The 10,911-nt window shown below is 31.7% G+C and overlaps 1 protein-coding gene across 1 annotated transcript; it reads left to right on the forward strand.

The window, feature by feature from the left end:
• Positions 1 to 4,239: 4,239 nt before the first annotated feature.
• On the forward strand, positions 4,240 to 10,261 carry LOC137653601 (uncharacterized). Its single transcript, XM_068387141.1, has 3 exons — positions 4,240 to 4,370; positions 6,831 to 6,974; positions 9,227 to 10,261. The coding sequence occupies exons 2-3, from the start codon at positions 6,831 to 6,833 to the stop codon at positions 9,776 to 9,778; spliced, it is 696 nt and encodes a 231-aa protein (XP_068243242.1). The 5' UTR covers positions 4,240 to 4,370; the 3' UTR covers positions 9,779 to 10,261.
• The last annotated feature ends 650 nt before the right edge of the window (positions 10,262 to 10,911 follow it).

Raw genomic sequence — 10,911 nt, forward strand, 5'->3', positions numbered from 1 at the left:
GTTAATGTATATGTTCTTCGGTAGAAAGGATATTTATAATTGCCAAACTTCCTTCACAAGTTAGATCACTATGAATAAATAGAAAATTTACTTGGTTTCCACATGTCAAACATTGTGCACATTTCTAAATTACAAATCTATTTGGGTAATAAATGAGGCTGAAATTATTTGCTAGGGAAACTGGTTGTTAATTTTAATTTGTGCTGTTGATATGACTGTCTAGCATTTAGTTGCTGTATACGTAAAGAAAAATAAATCTTAAGGAAATCTGATTAAGATTCAAACCATAGTTATCTAAAATATCAATTTAATGTATGATGCGACGTTATATATTTCAATTTTCTTTTTTTCAGGTGAGGCAATCAAATTGAAATTAATTGCACTTTATTTTAACAGTTTTATAACTTCATGTAAGGTAATTATAAAGATTTCCTGTATATATTTGGGCAAATTAATAATAAACAAAAACTGATCTTACTTTTGTGTTATAGTAGTTCTTAATAGTATGTTCCATATTATACGAAGTGTTGTCACTTCATTAATTCTAGCTCTATTTAGCACTCTCAGAGCTATATATACTAAACAATTACTGAGTCTTGTTATAAAAAACTCTATAGATATATTGACAAAACACTGCAAATTACGCTTCCTAGTTTTAAGATGTAACGCAATCTCTGGTCAAATTCAATTTTTGAAGTAGACAATCTGCAAGGAGGTACAAAGGGTTTCAACTGCTGGATATGGAGGCTTTAAGAGCAGCATTACGAAATCACACCTGCCTCTGAAGAATTTCATTTAGAACTATATACATGTTTTAATCTTATTATGCAGCTAAATGAAATGTTCAAAATAACAGGTCCTAGTAGGATGTTATATGTTTACGAAGTACGTAAATGTACATCTGTCTAAAACATCCAATGCATTCCTTAAAAATGCTATAAGATGGACAGAAATTGATTGATTGCTCTGACGTGAACTTTGGGGTCACTATGGATCAAATTCAAACACTTTACATATTCTTTGCGTCATTTACTACCTACACATACATACTATCACATACATTCACATTTGTACCTGAAGTAAATATTCCTATAAACCCTAACATACCTATTTTATAAAGAATTATGTCAATAAATAATGACATTATTATTATTATTATTATTATTATTATTATTATTATTATTATTATTATTATTATTACCTACGCTACACAACTAGTTGTAAAAGCAGGATACTGTAAGCCCACAAGGGATAGCCTAGTGAAACGAAATAAGGAAGCAAACAAAATACACGAGAAACAACAAATTATGAATTCAAAACGTCCAAAGATCGGCAATAAAGTTAAGATAATTTCTATTATAAACTAAAAAGAGAGACTTAGTCAACATATACATAAAAAATAGAATCTAAGCCGCAAGTTTGAACTACTAATCAAGTTGATGTACCTCAACTCCCTGATTAGGAAGATCCTTTCACAATCGGGTCACAGCTGAAATAAAACTTCTAGAACGCTGTTTACTATTTAGATCTATGATATAAAGGCACCATGGTTAGAATAATTTGACTGGCAATTACAGTACGGCAATATTAACCTACAAAAACAGGATTTTTTTTTTTTTTTTTTTAACAAAACGTTATAATATTCAAGTTCTGAAAAATATCTTTTCAAATACAATGTAACATGCAACCTAATTTCTTTAATTTTTTAGTAATTTTCAAGGAATTATGAACGTTACCAATACTCTTAAAATGGCTCATAAAGGCTTTTACACATTACACTATTCTCTCATAACTGCCAGACATAAACACATGAAACATCCTGTGGTGTATCAACTATTCTTGGGAATATCCCGTCAAGTACAGTACAAAAATCCCAGCCAGGTTTGGGCTAAATGAAGGGAAGTCGCCAACAACATTAGCTTCCCCCATCATCCAGGAAAAGAAAACCAAATAGTGTTAACTGGCAAATTGGAGGCAAAAATAAATATGTAAACTTAATTAAAACTACTATACCTCAAACTAACCTAGGGAGGTACTTTTGAACATATCTAATTCACAGTCAAGGTTAACCTATATCATTGCTCAAAATAGGTCTCTAGAATTTAACCAGAAATAAGTTTGATGAAAAAATATATTACGCAATAATAAAGATGAAATGAAAGCATGAAGTAGGGTTGTTTTAGTCATTAGTAAACGATTTATATAATAAATACAAGTTGGATTTTTGACACTGTGAACAAGGAAGCTAGAAATTAATGTGGAAGCACTGACGTTAAATCTGCAGAATACTGCTTTAGGAAAATTAAATTAAATATTTTTGATTGGCTTTAAATATATATATATATATATATATATATATATATATATATATATATATATATATATATATATATATATATATATATATATATATATATATATATATATATATATATATATCAACACACAAAAATCTACTCAATTTTGTACTGAAACCCACACACACACTATATATATATATATATATATATATATATATATATATATATATATATATATATATATATATATATATATATATATATATATATATACATACACACATATGTATATATATTTATTTATATATATATATATATATATATATATATATATATATATATATATATATATATATATATATATATATATAGGTATGTATATATATTAAAAATAAGCTAATTATCGTACTGGAAGAGAATTAAATTTCTATCTCACACTCTAATCTCTCAAAATAAAGGCAAAGTCGCTATCAGCCAACTTACCAGAAAAACTATATGATTTTACAAACAAAGTGCTAACTCCATTTTTTTCTATTTAGCTAGAAAAACCAGTCTTTCATACTAGTGAGTTTTGCCCAACTTTTTAACCCACCTTTTGACTAAATTACAAACTTTTAATTAGAATTACCTACTATGAGTCAATAAAGATGATAATCCTCACATTATCGGGCTTGAATAGACATAGATTTCTTTCACATATACTTGGACCAAATATATATATATATATATATATATATATATATATATATATATATATATATATATATATATATATATATATATATATATATATATATATATATATATATATATATATATATATATATGTGTGTGTGTGTGTGTGTGTGTGTGTGTATATATATGAATGTATTTAATTTTTAGTTGATCAGTTTGGTGCAAATATGGTATAATTTAGAATAAATATGCCTTTTATGGGATATTGATGGCACAAATATACTTTTGAAAAGACTGTCTGTTGTCAGTGAGGTAGGTATTGTATAGGAAGATCCTTCAATTCATGCCATTATCAACAAAACTCATAGGACACAACAGAGGCAACGTCCTGTGAGCATTGATCTTTTTAAACCCAGTCGTGTTCAACTCGATCTAAGTAACACAATGGTTGCTAAAAAATAAAGAAAAAAATCAAGGTAAATTAGTTTTCAACTTTGTTTCGTAGGGATGAAAACTAAGTAAAACTAACGGAAGTTTTCTACGTAGCTAATGGAATTACTATCCGTTATTCTTTGGTTGATAATATTTACCATCAAGTAATCAGTGTTTTACATAAAAAAACGACTATATCTATTCAATTTCATTGATTTGAATAGTAAAATAGTGATTGGGTTACGACAATGCTATGTTTTTAAGTTTTACATATTATCTCATGATATATTCAGGTGTGTCATCCTCCCTCTATAACTAATATTTGAAAACGTTTATAATATAATATTTCCAAACTGATATTATAAGCAAGAAATAAGATACGATTGTTAATTGCCTCATAAATCTCCACAAGTCATTTTGAATTAAGTGAAATTGTGGAATCATCTTCCTAAGCGGGTAGTTAAATCAGTAGAACTTCATAAGTTCAAACTCTCAGCAAATGTTATGTTAAACAGGCTTGAATAAGTCCTCTTATAGTTTATAAATTATATGTTTTAATGTTGTTAATATTTTTGAAGTATTTTATTTTACTTTGCATTACTTCTCATATAATAATTTATTTCCGTATTACCTTTCCTCATTGGACTATTTTTTTTCTGTTAGAGCCCTTGGGCTTATTGTGCCTTGCTTTTCCAACTAGGGTTGTAGCTTAGATAATAATAATAATAATAATAATAATAATAATAATAATAATAATAATAATAATGGCAAGAAATAAGTTATGAAAAGAAACCAGTTCTGTATGACATAAACATCTCCCGTAACTGGTACGTCCTTTTCTTTATTATCCTTGGAGAATGTTTACCTCTTCGCTCGCAGTCTTGTATTGCCTGTGGTTCGATCTTGGGTTGTGTAGCGTTAAGTGACTTCATCCTTCGCAACGAAAGGATTAGTGTTTTTAAAGTGAGTATTTTTGTTTCAACAGTCTTGAGTTATTTCAGTTGATGTTGAGATCGTGCTGCGCATTATTTGAAAATGAATTTATACTTTATTCGTTTTTAATCAGTTTTTTTTTTTTTTTTTTTTTTTTTTTTTTTCAAATGGGTGGTTTTCTTGTTGTATTCGGGATGACTGATTTATAACGCTCGACTTCATGTTAAGCAAACATTTGAAAACTTTTGTAATGAATTGATTTCGGAGCTACTGCAATTATGTTTTGAGAAGATCTTGATGGACGGTTAATTATACTTCATATATGTATACTTCATATATACTGTATACTTCTTATATACTGTTTACTTCAGCGACTATTTTTTTTTCCAGCGGATTCTTGCACTAACCTTCTCGATAGTAGTATTTAGTACTCTCCTAGAATTTAATTTCAAACCTTTCCGATTTAATTTCTAGTAGTCTCATAGATTTCAAATCCTTGTGTATAATTAACCTTGTTAGTTAATAGACGACACGATTTTTACTGGTCTCTTGCAATCAATATTTTAAGGCAGTATTAGATATTAACCTATAAATCAAATCCATGCCCCTTACTTTAATTTATATTCCAGTGAATTCCATAAATTGCTTATTTAAAGTTGCGAGCTATTACAAGGACATTCTAATATCCTCTTCTTCCATTTAACCCCTACTCTGAAAGGTTTCGTTAAATTGAGATTTATTTTTAATATCCTAATTAGAGCTAGAAACCTTTGTTCTGGTATCCTTCAGTTCTGTTAAATATAATACTATCTGTGGTTTCAAATAACTTTTCACTCCTAGAGCTTTTATTAGTTTACTTTTTACCCCACTATATTCTTAGATGTAACTGTTAGTTTCCCATTCCTAACTTGAGTATTTATGCCATGCATTGATTTCCTTTCCTCAACCTAACCTTTTAAGAGTATCAGGATATGGGGCCATGTAGTTTGGGAACTATTTTGAGTCTAGTAGTCAAAAAACTTTACCTTGGTTACTACTGTGTTCTGGAACTTTTCTAATTGATTTTCATCCTAGTCCTCATAATTTCTTAGAATTTCAGGGTATATAAGTGTATCTAATATTCATTGGCTTGGATGCCAGCAAGATTAATAATACTGCTCAGTTAGTGTTTATACAGTTTGAGTAATAAAGTTAGTTGTTTGGTTTCATTCCAGTTTCATAGATGCTTACCAGAGTAGGTAATAGTTTAAAACTCCACGCTCTCCAATTACTCCAAAATAATGCAATCCTGCAGTTTTATCTTCTTGCACAGTAATTAGGTGGTTATTCAAATTCTGGGAAAGCAATAATTAGCGAGATATGATGAGGAAGGGGGAACTGACATGTCAACAAAGTCAACGAAACAAGATTCGTGATGCCAGCATACATGAACAGAAGTTGTGAGCCAGCGTACATTTGATATACTGTATATTCAAAATATACCTGATAAAAATTTTTAGTGGTTACTAAAGTGTCACTATTTGTACATTGCATATTTTATGGACACTTGGGTAATTAATCCATTTTCAACTAAGCATATTTTGATTATACAGTATATCAAATGTACGCTGGCATCACGGACTTCTGCTTATATACGCTGGCATCACGAATTCTGTTTGGTTGATTGTGTTGAAATGTCAGTTCAGAGTCTTTTCGTGAGGAAACTGTTATTTTCTTTTTATAGCCCCTTCCCTCTTCCTCAGCATATCTTGCTAATTATTGCTTTCCCAGAATTTAAATAACTACCTAATTACTGTGCAAGAAGATGAAAACTGCAGGATTGCATTATTTTGGAGTCGGTGGAGAGCGTGGTGTTGTAAACTATTAACCTTGAGTAGCAGCCAGGCAATCTGAAACACGCCACCCCACCCTTAGCCCATTTTGGTGGCAAACCACATTACTGGCATTCACCGGTTAACAGTATAAACTTTTGGTCCCAGGCTTGGATCGATAGGCTGCCATGTGAATACTATACGAAAAAGTTACCACTGTACTAGCAGTAATATTCACTGCGTAATGACCACCTTAGACTAGTGTCGGCAGCTTTTTTAGTCTTTGCATATGGCAATTAAAAACCTTTAATATATAAGCTTACATATACTTAGACCACATTTCTGGCCTTTTGAATGATCAAATAGTTTAATGTGTGAACCTGAATATTCGATTTAAGACATTGCCACTATTTACGGGGGACATTGCCAGGATAGATGGGTAATTAGTTTTAAAGTTACCTGAATATTTGGTTTAAGACATTGCCACTATTTACCGGTGACATTGCCACGATAGATGGGTAATTTGAGTTTGATGTAAAGTGTTAGGCTTATTCATTGGGCACTGTTACTTCTTCTGTTTAAGACATTATCACTCTTTACGGGAGACATTTGAATCTAATAAAGTTTAAGTGTTAGGCTTATTCATTTAGTACTGATGAAAACTGACTTTTATTTTCAGATGGCTGAATCTGTGGGAGACACAGATGTGAATCCTAGGAAGCCTATGCCTTTAGCAGTTCCTATTATATGTACGGGACTAATAAGTATTTTAATGACCTTTTGCTGTATATTCTGCTGGGTATATTACCCGACCATAAAAGAGGTTAGTTATAATTTTAGTATTGGGCTTTTAATTTCCTTAAATAAAAAAAAAAGCTCTGCATTAGATATTAGATTTAAAGTATTTACTTATATAAATATAGATATTAGATATATAAAACCTTTTTAACTTTCCGGTATTTTCATCCACCAGATGGCAAAATTTAAACTATTCTTATTTATAAGATATTAAACCCTTAAAATTATGGTTAAAACTTAAACTGAAAGCTGGTTAAGCTATTAGGTCAACACAGCGTGCTGTTGGGTGGTGGATGAGGCCCGCCAGACCCAACTGCTGTAGTGTAAGGTTGGCTAGGGTGCCAACCACCCGTTGAGATGCTACAATTAGTTATGTGGTCCTTTGACTGGCCAGAGAGTACTACATTGGATCTTTCTCTCGTTACGGTTCACTTTCTTTTTGCCTATACATGCGCAGTATAGTCTGACTTGTTCTTTAGATTCTCCTGTCCTCACACACCTGACAAGAGTATAAATATTTTTCACAAGGGATTGACTAGTACTGTAATTGTTCACTTCTTACAAATGGTCAACAGCTCCTCTAGGATGAGGACACTCAAGAATAAAGAAAAGAAAGAGCCTAAAGTCTTGGGTAGTGCCATAACCTCTGTACCATGGTCTTCCAGTCTTGAATAAGATTTCTCTCGCTAGAGGTACATTCGGACATACTATTTAATCTAATTTATTTTCCTCTTGTTTTGTTACATTTTAGTTTTTCATACTTATGTAAGGACACTTTTTTTAATGTTAATGATCTTGAAATATTTCATTTTTCATAATTTAACTTTGCTCACTGGGTTATTTTCCCAATTGAGGTCCCTGGGCTTATAATGCCCTGTTTTCCAACTAGGGTTGTAGCTTAGCAAGCAGTAATAAAATAATTTTTTTGCGTATATATGCCGATGTAATTGGGTCTCTGTAGATTATGTAAGGGGGCATGACTATTGATAGGCTCTTCCCCACATCGGAGTATAGAAAGTGGCTTTCAATGCAGTATAAAGTTTAACTATCATGGGTAATGGCATGATAATGAACCCATAACTATCGCCTAATGCTCTAGCAACGCTCTAGTTGCTAGACACTTACGACTACCTAGAAATGGGCTTCCTGTAACAGACCTTTGGGTACGCGAAGCTCCTAGAGGTCATAGTAGTTACTAGTTTAGGAGCCCTATCTCCTAATTTCTACTCTGGTTTCACTTCTTCAATGGACTTTTTTTTTTTTTTTTTTTTTTTTTTTTTTTTTTTTTTTTCCCTTTTCATTTCTACAAACTGGTGGCTGGGAATAGACCTCGTTGCACTCTTTGCCGTCTAAAAGTGAAATTCCTCCCTACAGTCCATTTTTTTCCTTTTTTTTTATATAAGAGAAGATGCTACCTTCCCTATTAAATTTCTCGGCGATATTCTGCCTGCTGTCAGGGAGGAGTTTAAAGAGGAACAGGACAATAAAATTAAGATTTCTGTTCATTTTTTTCTTTTTTTTTCTGGGATTTTTTTGGGAGCTATGCTGTATAATGATTCTCTCTTGGAAGTGTTCACTTTAAGATGTTGGTCACTATAGAGTCCCAACTGTTTGAAGTTTCCTTTGCAGAGGCTTGGCCTAACACCTGCGACATCATTTTGCTTGGTTAGTTTTAGATGTAGCGGACTTTATTAAAAGCTACTTTCACAGTTTTAGTTCATGAAAATTTCTAGATCGGTGTAAAAGGCAGTAGTGTTCAAAAGTACTACGGGCCTCCAATTTTCATTTAGTTGCAATGGCCCCTCAATCTCCGAACTAGTCTCGATGAAAGTTGTAAGGGTGGTGCTGCTGTTCTGGGCACAGCTTGGCCCCCCCCCCCCCACTGTTGTCTATACTGAGAAGCTTGTTGAAAGTTAGTACTGCTCGATTCTTAAAAGCTTTTCATACTTAAATAGTTTTGATTCAATAGCTTAATTCATACTCCAATAAAGTCTCTTATTTGTATGTTTGGGAAAAATTTAATCTAGTTTTGTTAGTTTTTCTATGTCTTAACTAAATGGCAATGAGTTTTTCTATGTCTTAACTAAATGGCAATGAGTTTTTCTATGTCTTAACTAAATGGAAATGAGTTTTTCTATGTATAACTAAATGGCAATGAGTTTTACTATGTCTTGACTAAATGGCAATGAGGTTAAACTGAACTCTAAAATTCAGTTTTAAAAAGATTACTTTGTAATAGTATTTCTTACTCCCAAAATATTTCAATTTTTCCTTCAGAGGGTTGGCATCTTTTATGAAGCGGTGATCGGTTATGCACGCAGTTTTCGTCTAGGCAGAAGAGTTCAAGAGCCTCTTGGTCAGGATGATCAAGGTAATGCTGGAAGTATTCCACTTCGAAGATTAAGAGCCCGTGGTCAACGTAGAAGTCTTCGACCCCAAAGACGGAAAGCAAAGAGTCCTTATGGTACTAATAGACCTCAAAGACGAATGAGTCTAGATAGAAGTCTTCAACAACAAAGAATGGAATCTCAAGATCCAGGGCCTAGTGGTCTGCTTCAAGGACTAGAAGATAAAGTTACAGATAGCTGTATTAAACCGCAGAGTGTGGAAGCCAAAGATAAAGACGGCAGTCCTCAACCGCAAAGAAGGGAAGCGAGACATAAAGACTTCAGTTATAGTCTTGACATAAACACAGAACGAGAAGCTTTTGGTCGGGGAGCTCATAAGGATTTGAAAGAGGCTACTGAGAAGACCTCGCTCCTCTGTAAGGGAGAGGGGGCAACCAATGCTGGACGGACTCTGAAATATAACTCTACAAATTCTTTATGATGAAAAAATACTAATTTATGATGGATAAGGGTTATAAGGCTTTCATTAGGAATTAAATGACCACTCAAAATAGTCATATTTTTAATATTGTCTTCAGATCTTTCATGTTTTCAAGATTTTATAAATTTTAGTTTTAAAAAGGAGTTTTGCAACTGTTTTCCTATACTGCTAGCGTTTTTTTTTTTATATTGTTTTGTTTACTATCTACTCCATGCATAATTGATAGGGTCTTCATTTTTAAGTTTTCTGCCCCTCAACAGGGAATAAAATTCAAGAATATATATTAACTTTCATGATTTTTTAGCCAAATCTACTCATGCATAATTGAAATGGTCTTTACTTTTAAGTTTTCTTCCTTCAACAGGGAATAAGACTTAAGGATTTATATCTACTTGCATGATTCTTTTTTAGTCCGTAATTGAGTTTTTGAATTTTTTTAACATTTTTGTATTTTTTATATTGAAAATTAAAGATTTGGTGTGAGATTTTTGTTCTTTATCCTGGTATTAAGTTTTGACTCTTAAAACGTTCCATTAGAGATCTGACTCTTGTTCTCTATGGCAGATGGAGTAACTTCCCTTTTTGTTCTCGTGAAACTTCAAATAATACAGTTGCTTAAAAGCAAAGTGCTCCAATTAAACTTCATCTTGTAATTTAGTGTCCTTCCAAAACCTAATTGATAAGCTTTAAATGAGTCAAATTGTTGGACCATGCCTACTGTAGTTATATTTACAATGAGGATGAATCTAAATCTTTCAGGAAATAATTGGCTTAATATTTTATTGATACAGCTTTAAGAATGAGTCAAATTGTTGGACCATGCCTACTGTAGTTATATTTACAATGAGGATAAAATTAAATCATCCAGGATACAAGTGGCCTCTTAAATATTTTCCTAAAAGCTTTTTTTTTATTATAACTATAATCTCCTTAAATTTAAAACCTACCCGTTACATTAAATTTGGAAGCTTTATGCGAAAATAGTTTCTAATTTACCACTTACTAATTGTAGTGGTCAACACTTGATCGCATGAAGTTATATGTGCAATAAAATGCAGATTAATTTGTATAAATAAGGTTCATCCTAGACTGCTGATTAAACCTATCTTTAAAAGTAACTTGGTGTGTAACAG

Source organism: Palaemon carinicauda, chromosome 14, assembly GCF_036898095.1.
Source record: "Palaemon carinicauda isolate YSFRI2023 chromosome 14, ASM3689809v2, whole genome shotgun sequence".
Classification (NCBI taxonomy): Eukaryota; Metazoa; Arthropoda; class Malacostraca; order Decapoda; family Palaemonidae; genus Palaemon; species Palaemon carinicauda.

Bases quoted from the DNA above. Each gene is read 5' to 3' on its own strand.
- LOC137653601 (XM_068387141.1), top strand. From the start codon at position 6,831: ATGGCTGAATCTGTGGGAGACACAGATGTGAATCCTAGGAAGCCTATG. The intron at 6,975-9,226 runs GTTAGTTATAAT...TTTTTCCTTCAG, and splicing joins ATTACCCGACCATAAAAGAG to AGGGTTGGCATCTTTTATGA.